Source organism: Notolabrus celidotus, chromosome 12, assembly GCF_009762535.1.
Source record: "Notolabrus celidotus isolate fNotCel1 chromosome 12, fNotCel1.pri, whole genome shotgun sequence".
NCBI classification, from domain to species: Eukaryota; Metazoa; Chordata; class Actinopteri; order Labriformes; family Labridae; genus Notolabrus; species Notolabrus celidotus.
In genome coordinates, this window is record NC_048283.1 from 33,627,466 (window position 1) to 33,644,122 (window position 16,657).

General features: G+C 43.1%; 1 protein-coding gene across 1 annotated transcript; it reads right to left on the reverse strand.

Moving 5' to 3' along the window:
* Positions 1–317: 317 nt before the first annotated feature.
* Positions 318–14,847, reverse strand: sall3a (spalt-like transcription factor 3a). Its single transcript, XM_034697796.1, has 5 exons — positions 14,766–14,847; positions 5,500–6,285; positions 3,139–5,397; positions 2,441–2,775; positions 318–1,986 (listed from the first exon to the last, which is right to left on the reverse strand). The coding sequence occupies exons 1-5, from the start codon at positions 14,845–14,847 to the stop codon at positions 1,552–1,554; spliced, it is 3,897 nt and encodes a 1,298-aa protein (XP_034553687.1). The 3' UTR covers positions 318–1,551.
* Between the last annotated feature and the right edge of the window lie 1,810 nt (positions 14,848–16,657).

Sequence of the window (16,657 nt, forward strand, 5' to 3'; positions counted from 1 at the left end):
TCTTACATTTTCACTTCAAATCAGGCAGATCCTTTATTGGTGGATAAGCCCCAAACCACAAAGCCTCACATCTTCCTTGAAATTCCTCAGCTCAAAGATACAGAAAAAATATTCTGCATTAATTAATAAAGCTGATGAAAATAAATTTAAATAATAATAACTGCATAATGTCATTAAAATGAACCTCGTGTCTGCTGTGCCCACATGTTTCCGGTTTTAATTCAAATCCATCATAATTGAATATTTCTGTAATTTGGAATTAAAAGCCTGACAGAGAAGACAGAGAAGCAGATAAGGAATCCATTCAAACACACACCTGTTCTCTTATTTTTTATTTAAGAAGGTTTTGATTGAGTGATGAGTTTGCACTCTGACAAGTAGCACAGATGCAACAACAGAGAACCGACTCTGCAAATTGTAGGAGTGGTACGCTGAAAACAATGAAAACAGCATGTGATAGATAGCTCAGTCAAAAGGTTAACGGTAACTCACAGACAAAACGTCTTCGTTTTTAAAAAGTGCATTCACAAACATGACAAATACTCTCAACTCATGATGTCTATTTTTATGTGATACAAAATATGCATACCTGTTTTAGATTTGTCTGTATTTCTATACATAGATATTTCTTCAAAAGGATCACTTCTTTTTTCTTTTTACAAAGGTTAAAAGCAGGGTTGTGGTCATAGCAGCTTCGGATATCTCTAGCCTCTTTACCATGTAACCAGATACACATAGTCTCAACCGATATCCAAATAAACCGTACAGTTTTCTCTGTTGTTCAACTCAAATGACATATTGTCTTTATTAAAGAGATATTCATCAGTGAAGCCTGCAGTTTAGAAAAAAAATGGATCAATAAAATGCTTGGGCCATTAAATATATTTTTGTATACCCGCTTTTTTGTCAATATCATAAATACTAAAGACACAGGACAATATTATAAGACAATGCTGGGAGACTAATGTAAAGATTAAAATAGTTCAAACATTATTTTTTTCAAGTTTTCTAGTTCATGAAAAACAAAATATCAGGCGAGCACAGAAACACTAGTCTTCAGTCTTTTCTTCAGTCTATCCATGCCCCTTTTATATTCAAAAGAGCATTCATAAACAAGGATGCCAGACAACGGCCAGACCGTCTTTAAACAAATATATTTTCAGTTTTAGTCCAGTCCAGATTAGATGCTTGCCCACAGTCAATGAGGCAGGATCCTGGTTTTCAAAAGAAGTCATAAAAGCAGTCAAACATACTGATAAAAACCAATAAGTACCATGCAAATCTTGCAAGACGACATATTCTCAAACAAGAGACAAAGTATTCTTCGTATAGGCGAAATATCAAGTGAGGAGGGGATGAGTGAAAGGCAAAGACCTCTAATCAATACTAAATACCATATTTCCAAAACCAAACCAAAAAATATTTAATCTGTACATAATATAGTACGCATGAGTTCAGACTGGATCAGCAGTTTCTTTCCTTGTTATCAGACTCTTGTGTTTTAAGAGTCTCTGCAAAATGCCTACCTCAGAATAATAGAGAAAAGTCTTTTTAATTGATCCCAATCTCTTTGTTTTCCTCCATAAATCTGGAGAAGGGGCGGCTGCCTGGCCCCACATCTAGACCAGCCTTCTCCATACCCATCATGGAAGGGCTGCTGCCAGCGTGAACACGGTCCATTCCGCCCTGCATGGCTCCCAATGAAGTGATCCCCGCACCGCCGAGGCTGACGGGGAGCTGTGTGATGCCTCCATTCTGTATCACAGAAATCTCATTGTTCTTCATAGCCAGCCCGTTGGTGATAGCGGCTGCGTACTGGTTCCAGAAACCAGGGTCGACGTTCATGGCCCGAGCTGCCAGATCCTTCTGGAACATCTCGCTGAACTTCATGGCGTCCCCGCCCAGCAGGGCCATGGGATTCTCCACTGACAGTCGCCGACCTCTTCGGGCTGGAGCGTTGTTCCACATGTGTGTTCCCATGTGGACCTAAAATTAGCAACACAATGAAAGGAAACATCATGAGTGTGGCATGACAAATATACTTGTAAGGAGGGGACGCAGCCAAATCTTTGCAAATAAGTACCATGAGCAGATTTTAAAAAATTGTGTACTCAAAAATCTAAAATGGGAGAGCATTTTTTAAAAAGATGAAAGCTGGACAAAATTAATAGATATCAGAAAATCTTAAGCTCTGTTGATAAATTCAAATCTGTTAAAATATGAGTAATGTTAGTGGTTGGTTTTTGAGTATGGGTTTTTTAAATCTGGATTTGTTCGAGTGTATGGTCAAATCTACAACTTCTCCTTATGTGAGCATGCAATCAGGATAAAAACATGAAGTACTTTTAAGGTTTAAATCCATCCCAGAATATCACATCTTACATGTTATGCATTTTAGCAACAGTTATAACCCACGTTTTGATGCAAAACTAGCTCATACCTTCAGATTGCCCTTTGTGGTGAAAGCCCTTCCACAAATAGAGCAGGCGAAAGGTTTTTCTCCAGTGTGTGTGCGCTCATGGATTTGCAGTGCACTAGCTGAGGAGAAATTCTTCCCACACGAGTGGCAGTTGTGCTGCTTAGGAGTGCGTCGTGGAGGTGGGGGGGCCAACATCGGGTTCATGCCGGGGCTCATGGTGGTCTGGGGTGCTGCAGCGGGGACATGGATGCCCACAGGCAGGTGTGAGCTGTCGAGTGACATTGACTTGCCGTGTCCGTTCATTTCCATTTTGATCATGTTTGATGCAGTGCTGGCCAAGTTAGGAGTGCTCAACCCTGAACAGGAGAGATCAAGTTAGTATTATAGTAATAAAACAACAACGATTAGTTATGTTGCAAGCTGGTAGCTGTGTGAAAACTGTAATCTCAAGGCTCACTGCATTTAACAATGCTAATAAAATGTATTTAGAATGGTTAATCATAAATGAACAAATGTGCTATTATTGTATTTTATAACATTTTCTCTGTCTTTGATGAGAATATGCCAGTTTATATATTTTCTTATCTGCAACAGTTAAATAATTGCATTAAGCCATTCTGATTTAAATGTGTTAAGAAATGACTGCAAGTTAAATCTGTACACATGTTTGAACACTTTATGTAATGCATTAAGTTTGAGTTGATTTTGCACGCACGCACCTCGATCTCTGCTCAGGAACAGCATGTTGAAGTGGCTCTCCTCCTTGATAAAGTGCCTGCCAGGTTGAGTGGCAGTCAGGTCAAGGGCCCCGGTGCCTTCACTTGCAGAAAGCGGAGATGGGGTCTCTGATTTTTCCGACTTCACCGTTGCCAAGCTAGCTGTATTGTTCTCCTGGCCCTCCTCTGCTGTCATGGCACTGCTGTTGTTATTATTGTTGAGTGTAGCAGGGGACTTGCATCGCTGGCTCTCAGAATGGCTGTGAGCTGGGGACAAATGCTGCATAGAGCCAGAGGACTCAGACAAAGCAGGGCTCCCCAAGCTGTGACCTTCAGCATCCCCCACTGCCGACAGCGAATCAGTGGCAAAGCAATCAGTCTCTCCTCCGAAGCCGCTGCCGTTCTGCGTAAGCCTCTGACCAAATGAACGGGTCATGTTGGCAGTGGAGTCGATCATTTTCATCTGGTTCTCCATGGCAGCAATGCTGGACATGATGGAAGTTGGAGGGGAGCTCCCAGGTGAGTAGGGTTTGGATGGGTCCAATTCACCCTCTTTTAAGTCAGCGTCATCTTCCATAGCTTGTTCCATTTCATCCAGCAGATCATCATCATAATTACTCATTGCATCTAAGCTCTTCTCGTCAAAGGAGAGGTCAGTGTCCATCTCCTGCAGACTCTCAGGGAGAGGGGTGTTGGGGATCTGCCCTCCCATGTGCATACGGATATGCTGCTGCAGGACAACGGCATTGGTGAACTTTTTCTGACATATAGGGCAGGAGTGCTGAACCCGAAGGGGGGGTTTGGATCTGTGAACCCCAAAGTGTGTTTTCAGGTTACCCTTGGTTGTGAATGCCCGGCCACATATCTTGCATTTAAAAGGCCTCTCCCCAGTGTGGATCCGGTAATGCATCTTCAGAGCACTCTGGCAACTCAGGACCCGATGACAGATGACACACTGGTTTGGGTCGGTCATCTTCTTGTCGATATTCTCAACAAGTTGCTGCAACTTTGATGTCTCTGAGGTTTGCATAGAGTCTAGGAGGCCTCCAAATGGAAACTTGGCCTTAAACTGGTCTGAGAGCATGGGAAGAACCGGATGGGAGACAGGGTTAGAAACAGAGCTGGGGCTTGTGATGGACTCAGTGACTTGCCCACTACTGGACGATGTGGTGACTGTAGAGGAGAGGACCACTTGAGTCACTGTAGTTGTGGTGGTGGTGTTCTCTCCTGGCCTATTTGAACAGCTTGGAGGCAGGAGGACACCTTCGGGTTTCAAGAGAGGAGGTGCATCACCCCCTAGGCTGGGTTTTGGGGAAGGTGAAGTAGTGGTCATGCCAGAGTCAATCATGATATTTGGGGACAAAGATGCACACTCGCTTGATGGTGGGGATGGTCGAAGGGGGGATCTGTTGAGTGGAGTGAGACTTGGAGATTCGCCAAATCCTCCCATCATACTCGGCAGCGTTGGAGGCAGCTGGAGCCCAACTGAGGTGGAATTTGTGGGGAGGACGGGTTTGCTGTCCAGCCATGTGGTTACAGGTTTTTCTGGTGGCAAAGACATTCCATATGGTATGCCTGAGCTTGTGGGCACATTGTCCAGGTACTCTGGCACAGGGTAGGGGTTCATCTGAATGTGTGGGTATTTCTCTTTGTGCCTCTGGAAGTGGACTTTCAGATTTCCCTTGGTGGAGAAACGGTTGCCACATATGTTGCACTTGTAGGGTCTCTCTCCAGTATGGGAACGCAGGTGAATCTGTAGGGCGCTGTCACTGCCAAAAACCTTGGCACAGAACCGACACTTATGCTTAAAGAAGGGGTCCTCGGAGCTAGGCTTGGTGTCAAACACAGACACATTCGGGGGCTTTCCCTTGCGATGCTTCATCAGAGCTGAGAGGGGATCAAGCGCATTGGCTGTGGCTGCTATACTGGCCAGTGGGTTGGGGAAGATAACGCTGCTGGACGGGCTGTGAGGTATCAGCGGTAGACTGGAGGCAGAGCCAAGGAGGCTGCTGTGGCTGAGTGAGGGAGGGGTGGTGGAGTTCCTGGGAAGAGCTGAGCTGCTGTTAATGCCACCTCCTGTTACACTACTACTAGTGCTAATGTTGTTGTTCGACACTGAGGATGAGCAAGAGGGAAGTAGAGATGACAATCCAGTACCACTTGGTGGGGGAAACACAGAGTTATTAGAGGATGTGCTGGGGATTGAAGAGGTGGACTGCTGACTGCCACTTTGTTGTGTCTGAGAGAGAGGCCCCTCTATTGCTGAGGTCAGAGGTGAAGGACCTTGACCGTTGAGAGTGGCCGGCAACCTTACAGGCAGCTGATGAACAGGGGGAGTGATGAAGTTGTGTAGCTGAAGCTGACTTGCGACAGGAGGGACACAGGATGATCCAGGCCCCTGGTTTGCAGCCACATTGCTGTGATGATGGTTGAGAGCAGGTTGTGAGGCAGACTGTCTGTTCATGAGAGCCACCTGACTGCGGATTTGTTCTATCAGCTGCAGCTGGTGTATCTGCTGCTGCTGGAGGGCCATCAACTGATCAAGGATCATGGGAATAGCCATGGTGGAAACTCCACTACCTGCTGCCGCCCTTACACTCTGTGAGAATTGGGCGACTGCAACCCGGGTGCCATGCAGAGTCTCCAAGGTGACGTTGGTGCTCGGCATGGTGTAGCTTGTAACAGTGGAGGGGACGACATCATTGAGCTGAGGTAGGGAGCTGTCTGGCTCAGGTGATGTCAAATCTCTCTCTTCAAGATCCATAGGTTTTTCAGGAGAAAGCTCAACCTCCATCTGCTCATCCTCCTTTTCTAGGACATCGACCCCATTTAGGTTAACTGTCTCTGGAATGTCATCCCCCTCACCGGCGGGACTGTGGCTGCCCTCCCTGGGGTCCTCGCTGTCAGCCTGCTCACTGGGGCAGCTGGGGACAGGGGAGAGCTCTGCGGGATACTCTTGTGAGGGGTCAGGTGTATCTTCATTGTCATTCACTATGAGCACTAGTGGGTTTTTGGTGCAGTTCGTTAAATGTTCACAAAAATCTGACCACTTGAAGAATTCAGCGCAACACTTCTCACATATATGTGTCTCTTCACTGCCGCTGCGGCTCTCGTTCCCGCTGTCGGCGTCTTCCAGCACTTCACCTCGGGCTGTAGGGAAGGGGAGGGGTCATGGTAGTAGAGAGGGGAAAGGAAAGGAGGGAGGAGGGAGCAAAAAGAGAAGAATTAATGAATAAATAATCAATAAAGAATCCACACATATTTTGCAGTGCACTGCTGCAAAGATTTAACCTTTGATTTTTTTTTCTCTCTTTTAACATAACCAAAATCAATATTCTTTTTATTTTTTTTTACTCTGAACAAATTGCCCTAGTTCACCAATTCTCAAGACCCAGGTTTGTGCATTCACACCCTCTCCATAGAGCCAGCTAATAATTTTCTTTGTGCAATCCATCAAATTATGAGGGCCTATCAATTGTGGATACTGCCGCTTAATGAAATTCCATAGAAGCTATTGATCTCCAATATTTCATACAATTCACAGCTGCCTCATCTGTTGGGTACAAATCAGGACTTTGATGGCCCCATTAGGATTCCCCTCTGCTATCAAGCCCAGTCATTTCCACCTGAATTTCAAATGCCTGGCCTTTCCATTTAGCATTGCAAAGGCAATACTTTAGCCCTGAGGTTAGGCAGGGGACTCAGGGCTGTTATGATGTGAGGAAAAGTGTGTTAACAGGAGTGCAGATGTCTGTTGAGTGCATAGCCTTTGTGTAATTTAGGACTGAAAATTTTTGTTTTCAAAGTTAACATTATTATTCCCTCATTTCAAATGATTTATTTCAGTTCAAAATCCCAAGTGACACTTTCTCTCTCTCTGTGTCTGTCTCTGTGTTTCTGTCTCTCTCCCTTCCCCATGCTCTCTGAAATAAGACTCAACAAATTACATGCTAGTTCCATGGCAGCAGAGACTCTGATTAGTTACACATGTTTAATCACAGTTGTAGGAAGCCACTTCCTCTTCCACAGGCAACCATCAAGAGTCAAACAAGCCTGCACAAGCTCTGAACATGGACCTTATTCACACCTGATCAAAACCATGTAAAAACTGCCTCCCTCCTCTGTTTATTTTTTGTTGGTTTTCTGCGTCTCTGTATATATTTCCTTTTCATTATGCGTAGGAAGTGTGCTCTCTCACTACCACAACATCCTGAACGTATGTTTTTTTCAGAGCTGCCTGTTCTGTTTACACTCAAAGACCTTGCATATACCTGGTAATATAACTATTTATCGAGAAATTAAACAATTTAATACACAATTCACAAATTGTTAGGACAATTTCAGAGGCATTATTGCAAATAAAAGCGATTTATTCCAGAAAGAAATAGTCCCTCTGAACTAAGCTGCTATGAAACACGGTTAGGTCAACAGTTTTTGGTGAGTTAACAACTTTTTTTAAAAATGTGCCTGCAGCCATAAAAAAGCTCAAAAATATAAATACTTCCCTGAATTAAGAAAGTGAGCCACTGACTCTATTTACAAATTTGCTTCCACTCATCACAGGAGTTGAACTCATGCAACATCCTTTAAAATACCACACGTTACAGATTTCTGCACACATCCCCGGTACATTAAAAGCCCTGCTAAGCTTTGTGTGTGAGTAATCATGACATTCATACAGTTCATCCGCCCGTTTCAAAGGTGAAAAAGGAGCGAGCCATGGTGAAGCAGACATGAAGAATTTGTGCCAATTACAGTGACTCATTAGTGAAGAAATTCATCACTCCTCCTGTAATTTCAGCTCAGGTGGGGGTATGAGCTATCAGGGTAACTGAATTAGTCATCAATAGGGAGGCTTTAGACAGAGTCCACGTTCCTATCCTAGCCTAACTGAAGGAGGTGAATAAGCAAAATATCATTTCACTAAAGTATGTCAGAAGGTTAAATTAGAGATAACGTGAGCAAGTAAGGGAAAGAAAAAATTTAATTCAAATGTAAGCTGCTCATTGTTTTTAATTTTTTGCATTACTGTCATCTCTCTCCTTAATTTTCCATTCATAAATCATCAAACTTAGAATATTAAAAAATACCTTTTCTTAATTTCTGTTATCAAGCATCACTACAAGCTGAAATTCTTCACTATAATCTGGAAGAGAAAAGGAGCGGGTGATTGGAACCGTCTGTGACACGTGACAGCTGGCTAAAAATCTCCTTAGCCCAGCAGCGGACAGCAGGGCTCATTTCCATAATTGGGGGTTGAAAGGTCAACACAAATGAGTAGGCATTGTGTTGAGCTGATTAGTTATTAGAATGGTATTACTGTCAATCTCTTTTATTCATTCATACAATCACAAGTGGGGGCCTTTGTGTGCCTCTGACCTCACACACTCGCACACACACATACTTTCTCACGTACAAATTTTGACCGGCAAAAAACACACACAAGTAGAGGGTATGTGTATAGAGATAAACACCTAAATGCCACACACACACACACATGTATACACACAGATGCACATGCATCAGCTCGTGTCCACATGAAGAGGTGTTGTTGCACAGGCCTTAAGTGTTAAAATCATGCTGCAAAAAGCTACAACTTTTGACTCAAAACATAGAGAAATTATTCTTCTGATTTCAAACCACATATTGTGAATTTTACTTTTATATTTTTGCAATTTAAAAATGTCAATTCCACAAAGTATTTTCAGTCCTGTTGCAAAATTGAATGGAATAATGATGTAAAAGAAATTTGGGATACATTCTTCAACTTTTAGGAAAACGCCCTTGATAGCTAAAAACAACTGGCTCATATAATAATGTGCAGACAATCACTTTAGAACATGTAGCAGAAATACAGATGTGGTATTGTCTGTAACAGTTTAAACTGGTTATACTTTTTGTGCATGTGGTTGAAAGTTGCAAAATATCCTAATTGCATTCAAAATCACCCTGAAACAAAAGGGTGCTGTCGTGTTGTGCAGCTGTGTGAAGCAGACATTTGCAGTTGTTTTGAGTATGCAACACAATGAGAAAATGCATCAGTGTGTGTGTGTGTGTGTGTGTGTGTGTGTGTGTGTGTGTAGGGAGGGTATTGATTTTCCTATAGCATGAGAAAGGAAAGGCTGAAAAAAAAAATTCAATCCGTTTTTCATTCCTTTAAGAGTCTTCATTTACTGAGATGCAAATATTAAGCTGCACGCAGTCAATGGGGGGATTGTGGACGTTGAATCTGTGTGTTCGTTATCTTGCCCAGCAATCTTTGGCATGCTAACTGAAACCGCTAATCTGACGTATTATATCAGATGAGGTATTCATGCTTTCCACCGATTCTGTGAGGGCCACAGAGCCGAGCATTGAGCGGAGCATTCAACAATTACAAATTGTCTCATTCTTAACAATTTCCAGATTCACTTGATAAACACACACACAGAAACACACACACACATACACACACACTAACAATGGCACTGGTAACATTTACTCGATGTTAATGTTAAGTCATTGGTATCTCATTTTAAAATGAGTCATTACTTTTCGCCCCAAGCTCAAACCAAAACAAGTCCGTCAAAATTGAATATTTTTTTCTTTTTGCATTTTCTTAAATGTAATCTCCATAAAAGTGCCAAGACATGGAGCCTCATTAGAGCTGCCCCTCCTCCTGCATTCTGCTCCAGCATCCTTGGACCCTAACAGAGAGGAACGTCACTGTAGTTCCTGCCCAAGTTTAGAGTGGAGGGTGAGAAAAAAACAAGAGGCCTGCTGGGTTCAACAATGTTTGAATTTCCGTTCCACTTGAATTTTTCCATTGTGTTCTTTGTTCACAAACCCCACACGCTTATATTGTATTTCAAGTCATGAATTGAGAAGTTATTTTATGTTAAATCTGATCTGAAAGGCGACTGTTTGGATGGACTTTTTGTGTTTGTGTTGCAGCATTTTATTTGGGTTATTTATTCAACAGCACAAGCTAGCTCAGGACACAGCTAAAGAAAATGTCAAATACACTTTGATAATGCACTTTTGTGGAGCATTAACTCACAATGTTATGTGAAAGACTTTTCAAGTAAATTCTGCTCTTTATCTCCTTGTGTTTGCATGATTTAAAAAACAACAACAACAACAGATCATCCATAAACTACATTTTTCTGCAAGTGGACTCGTATTGTCTTTCAGCGAGAAACTAATAAATCCTCTGGTCAGATGATCCCGTGCATCCTAAGATCTGCAGAGCCTCCACTGTTCTCGGCACAGCTCTGTATGTGTGTCCAAACGCGCGTGTGCGTGCGTGCGTGTGTGTAAATGTGTGTCATCGGCCTGGTCAGCCCTACTGCAGAGTGGTACAGTCATATCTGCGCTAACAGGGAGGCCTTTGTCATCGCCTGCAGATGTGGAGCAGCCAAAACATTAACGATTTGTTTGTGTAAGCATTTGCGATACAGTATTCAGTGACGGCACTCCGTCCAGATGACTGTGTCACCCGTCAAGATGGCTCTTGTTGTCCGAGTGTGTGCATGTGTGTGTGTGTGTGTGTGGATTTACCAAAGAGCTAGAGTAAGTAGGCTTTAGAATCTGATGCATGCTCGTCCTCAGCAGGCCAAAGACGCACTTATAGATAGATATTTGTATTTTTACAGCAAGATCTGTGCATCCGCTGAGAACATTAGATTCTTATTTCACATCAGCTAGAAAACAATTTCACCTTGCACACCACACGGCACCATCAATAATAACTTGAATCATTTTCACACTGCTCCTCCATGGCTCTACTTTCCAAACAAATCAAGGTAAAACAGCTCAATCATCAACACACAAAATCCTTCAAAGAAACAAAAAACTCAAACATGACAGAGATAAAGCTCTTAAGCTGAAAATCTTGTTAGCTCTTCCTCAGATTCCTCACAGCCTTCCTTTTTTTTTTTTTTTTTTTTTAAACAGTCTGTACTGTCTAGTCCTTCCTCTCAATCAGAGCCTAACTTGTTCGTGTGTGTGTGTTTTCAGTGCTGAGTAGTAATTAAGACACGGACATATTTGAGTGCCTTCTTGAAGACATCTTTGGCACAACAGTGTGGGTGGTCCAGAGGCCTGCACCCAATGGTGAGAGGGGATTAAAACAAAAGCCAAACAGAGCCCCGCTGCAGGGGAGGCATGTTGTCACTGTCAGCAGGGATTTCCTCAATATGTTCTATATATCTGCACCTCATAACTCTCTGCAAACGTGCCCACAACATCACGGTTGTCCAAGAAGGAGAGAGATCTACATTTTGTGACTATGCTTGAGAATTCTAGAGCTCAACACTTTGTAAATGTATATCTTTACGCTGTAAAATAAAGCGTTCTAAATGAAAATGAGACTTTGTTTTTATATTTGTCTGTGTATTTGTTAAAAGTGTGATAAAATATCTTCCTGACATGTCTCCTCAGCTGTACACATGCAGTTTTAGCATCCTATCATGTTGGGAAATTGTTCTTTTGACTGTTGAAACTGGTTCAACAGATCCTCGCACATAGCTCTAAAATTGTACCTCTAAATCAGTGTGAGCAAAAGTATGTCCATGTGCAAGATGTCTGCCTCCGCCTCCCACACAGTCTGCATGCACACCTTCAAAGATACTGACTGAAGCGGAAGAAGTGATGACATGAACAGCCCGTCGCTGCTCACACTCTCTTGGACACGAGTGTAAGTTGTGTCCAAGGTCAACAGCACACATGTTCTAATTGTACAAGGGGCTTGACATCTAGCGGCAGGACCTGGCCCGTCTGGCTATACAAAGGTTAAGTCAGCAAGCTTTATAAAAGCACTCTTAAGCAGACCCCCCTCTTCCTCTTCACACACACACACACACACACACACACACACACACACACACGCACACAATCCCCCTGTAGCCCCAGGGGGGCAAGTGTCCGGAAGGCCTGAGGGGGAGATGATGTGCCAGACACGGGCTTGTTGGCACCTGATTTTAGTTTTTCATGTTGTCAGGGATGCAGCACATGAAAGAGGTCCACGCTGAGCTGCAGAGTGACACGAATTCACCAAGAAAGGCTGCACCGGATTGAAGATTTGGAAAATACAATGAACAAACACGGTAGAGTTTCCATGAAAGCTCTTTTCTGCTGTCTTCCTTTTAAGCTATTTTCATGAAATGCACTCCGGACAGATTGTCCTTGAGCACATCTGGATCACCCCTCGAAGGCTCGACTTTCTCTTCACCACCATCCCAACACGTATAGATTTAAAGTCTAAATCAAGAAGCATCTGATGTTTGGAACTTTTGAATTCCTCTGACATTATATGCAATGATTTGTCAGGGCCAGCGATCAATAGTGTCGTCACAAGCTGCAGCACGGCGTTAGGCAACGTAGAATCCGATCATGCTGCAATGATACACTGACAGTGTGACATTTGTAGCTTGTGTGTGTGTGTGTGGGGGGGGGGGAGTGTGAGGTAGCTTTGGATGAGACATGCTGTTATTAGGTTTATTTAAGTGTGTATGGGCTCACTGTGTTCTGCCAAAGGATTAGGATTGTTTCACTGCGACGTCTGTCCTGAAAAACAAGCGAGCCACTATGGTGCTGCTACAGGAACATTCCACGGCCACTTCCAATGTCAGGCACAATGATGTAGATACTATAGGTTACCCACGACACCGTCTCTATGTGTGGGGATTTTTTATTCTAAAGATACACAGCCCTGAAGGAGGGTGTGTGTTAGAATAGAAAAAAAGAGGCCGGGAAAAGAGTGCATGGATTTTTACAAATTCTTAACATGTGTCCTCTCTCTCGGTGGAATCATCTTCAGAACAATTCAAAAAATGAAATCAGACCTGCATTTACATTTCAAACAGGGTGAGAAAGATCACTTTTCCTTCCCTGATCCTAAAGTAGAGAAACCTGATGGATGTTTTGTAGCTCTGACTCAAGCCTTGGGAAGATTATCTCCAATTTGAAACAGAAATATTTCAATTAAAATGTGAAATTCTAAAAAGAACAGGCAGAAGAGTAAACCTCGTACAAGAATCAAGTCACCGGTCGCTGTGATTCCCTCCACTCACACTAACATTTCCCCGTGCAAAGAGAGCTGCTCCCCTGAGATTACATCACGCACTTCTATTGTAAAGAAGCCCTGCAAAGCGTGTGTGTGTGTGAGAGAGAGACTGTGTGTGTGTTTGTATCTGTGTGTGTGAGTGTGTGTGTGTGTAGCCAACATTAGCTTATAGTGAGAATAAATAAAAGCAGTGATTTGTTGCCAGTTTTGAGGAAGCCCACAAAGAAATGCACCTTTTACAAAAACAAAAAGTGATGATTTTTAAAGAACAGTGAAGTGTTACTGGTATTTTTCCAAGTTTTAGAAATGACTTAATGAGTGGATATCATCCTTTGTGGATATAAAATGACTTCTTATTTCTTTATAAAATAGTATTTATAAATAGTATTATAATTTATAAGAAATGTAAATTAAGCAACATGATTTCCAGTGGAATATCTGCAGTGTAAAATTACAGAAATAATATTCCTGCAGATGTCATGTTGTTCCCTTAATTCCTGCTGCATTGAGCTTTACATAAGATGTGACTTTAACTGTATAGGGCTCGTTTTATTGCGCAAAAGGCTGAATACAGGATAAAAGAAAGAGAAAAAAACAACATGAATGAGCCTTTTGCTTTCCACATGGCGAGGACGAGCTCTGTCAACCGATGTTGTCGACATTGTGCGCAAAAGGGAACAAATCAAGTGTGCTAAATTTATGTGAGGGGGGTAAACAAAAAACATTTCCATAACAAAACAAGGCTTCGACCTGCAACAGAATCCGCATTTTGCTCCTCGGAGAACCAGACAGGCGCTCAGAGACCAAAGACAATAATGTGAAATAAAAATAGAAATAAAATGTTAAGATTTTAAATTATTTGATATGATTAAAATATCACGTCGCGTGTTTTATTTCAATATCCGCGAAACTGTGGATTTCACAACTACAACCGATAATGTTGAATAATTTCCAACTTTTAAAAATCATGTAATTTGGGGGAATTTCGCCTCTATTTTTAGTGTTTACGCACACGCACAAACTGTCAGATTTCTGAGATGTGTTGCATAAAAAACAGCTCGGATATTTGACATGAAGGACAGTATTAAATCAATTCTATTCTAAACACGTCTTTCAAAAAGGCCTCCAGCATATCATAGAAAGGCTCGAAGTGTAAACTGCTCTAAATGAATGTATGCATTAGTTACATTCATCTCTAAAGTCATTTATCAGCCAACAGCCGGAGCTGGGGTGCAGCCCGGAGGAGCTGCAGGTTGGGCTGATGTCTGGGAATAAAACAAGCACACAAGTTCTCCAACGAGAGCCGCACACTTATCTGTCAAGCGCAGAGGGACTTTTGACTTCATAATTCTATTAAAGTGCACTTATTAGAACATTTTGCGTTTGTACTGAGTAAATGTTTCTCTTTGGAAAACCTGCTTTAATCCAAAAAGGGCCAACCCACTCTTGATTTCAGGTAAAACTTACAAGAAACGATTTAAAACAAGTAGAATGCCGAAACAAAAAATAGTGCAGAGAAAAGCTGTGAGACAAAGTTGTTTATACTGTATAAGAAATGAGCCCTCAGCTGATCGGGTCCACTCACCGTGCTCGGAGACCACCCCAGCTAGCGCGGGATCCTCGTCCGACTTGAGGTGCTGCGGCTTGGCTTGCTTGCGTCGGGACATGCTGCTGGCGTCAGTGCTGGCGATGCTTCTGCTTTTGCGCTCCGTGATGTCTCTGCGTTTAGCAGATACATCAGCGAAGAGCGAATGAATCAACACACAAAAAGTTCTCAGAGAGTCTGGTGGCGGAGCGGAGAGAGAAAAACAAATGGGATATTAGCCGGTGTCGCTGCCTCTGTCTCTGCTGCTGTTGCTGTGCGTTGGGTTGCGCATGTCGGTATAATAATTATGATAGTGAATAATGCCTCGCGATTAATGGCACCGTGTGAAGGTGGGGAGGATTGGCTGGAGTCCAGCGGACGCGCATTGGATATGGTAATGAGGGACGGACTGAGCAATTAGCCGCTTCACTCTCAGACTTTATCCGTCTCTTTTCTCTTTACTATCCAGCCTCCCCCAACAACACAACACAACACAACACACCAAATCTCTTGTTATGCCCGGCTCACGGGGCGGGCGGGGGGGGTCTGCAACAGGGACGTCAGTCTCTTTATTTCGCCTCCTTTCACCGAGCGCACCTACTCACAAGAGCTGAAGATTCACCGCCAGGTTCTTTTCGAAGTGTCTCTCATCTTCATCACTTTGACCTTTGTCATCCCACTTTTAGCTCATAACTTCAGAAAGCGTCTTCTCATAAAGTCTGACACGCGAGCTTGGCTCACTTCTGGCACTTTCTCTCTCTCTCTCTCTCGGAAACTTTGTGTGTGTGTGTGTGTGTGTGTGTGTGCCGAGGCTCAACACGCACTTCCTTCAGGAGGCGACTCTAAATGAAGCGATGTTTACAGTCACAGGGATGTTTCAGGGCAACTTTACTCGTAAAGTAGCTTCCAGATGACTTGACAGTGGACAGGACCAGTAAAGTTCTTGACAACAGCAGTTAATTGCTGCCAGGGTTTTTTGTTTTTTTCTGATGGCGCAGCTCCGCTCTCCAAACTTTGACGCGCGTCTTACGAGAAAGCGCTGCCACGATTAGCACCGGTCCTCTTCTCAGTTGCAATAACAAAGTAAATGTGATCAAAGAGTCATTTCTCCCTCTGAAGACGGGTCGTTTCACTGCTTGATGGTGAAGAAGTTAACCTCGTCCTCTTCCTCTTCCTCCTGCAGCGGTTTACCTCCCGGTTACGCCGTACGCTCGGTGCGCTCTCCAAAAGTGGCTTTTCTGGATGTTTTGTGGCAAAACACTCAAACACCGCTCCTTCTCCTGGTTCAAAAAGCCAGCCAGTGTCGTTCTTTCTACTCGGCTCGCGCGCTCACATCGAAGCCAACTTTGAAGTTATCTTCTAGCAGCCCACGAGCGCTGTCGGTCTCTCGGTGTTGGGCATGGCTTCGTGTGTGTGGGGGACTGCGCTGTGTGTGAGAGTTAACCCCCAAGCAGAGGTTCAGCCCATTGCTTTCAGCCACCACTAGGATGTACCACCACGTTACTGTTCAATGGATCGCCCTCAGACTTCATGTGAGCACCCAGATCTGACCTCCCATCATATAATATCTCCAAGACGTCTGTTGGGACAGGGTGTCATATTAATCGCACAGAGTATTTTCTTTTATGAGCGCGTCGATTTTGTAATTTAACGACAGACTTTCAATCACAAGAACTCCCCTTTATGTCAACTTTATGTCTGCTTTATGAACATTTTTACGCACGGTGGCAAATTTTGGAAACCTTTGTGTTTTGCTGGCAGAGATAAAATATAATATACTGTACAAAAAAAAAGATTATTTTATCATGTCCTAAAGGCGTTTATACCCTTAAAATCACAACATATTCTATATCTAAAATTGTACGTTCATCTCTGTCCTCACACATGCGTAA

What these genes read in the sequence shown, in the direction of transcription:
- sall3a (XM_034697796.1), bottom strand. Translation starts at nt 14,847, where the DNA reads ATGTCCCGACGCAAGCAAGCCAAGCCGCAGCACCTCAAGTCGGACGAG. An exon ending in TGGGGTGGTCTCCGAGCACG is followed by an intron (nt 6,286 to 14,765) that starts GTGAGTGGACCC and finishes CCTTCCCTACAG; the next exon opens with CCCGAGGTGAAGTGCTGGAA. An exon ending in CTGTGTCCCTCCTGTCGCAA is followed by an intron (nt 5,398 to 5,499) that starts GTCAGCTTCAGC and finishes CTCTGACCTCAG; the next exon opens with CAATAGAGGGGCCTCTCTCT.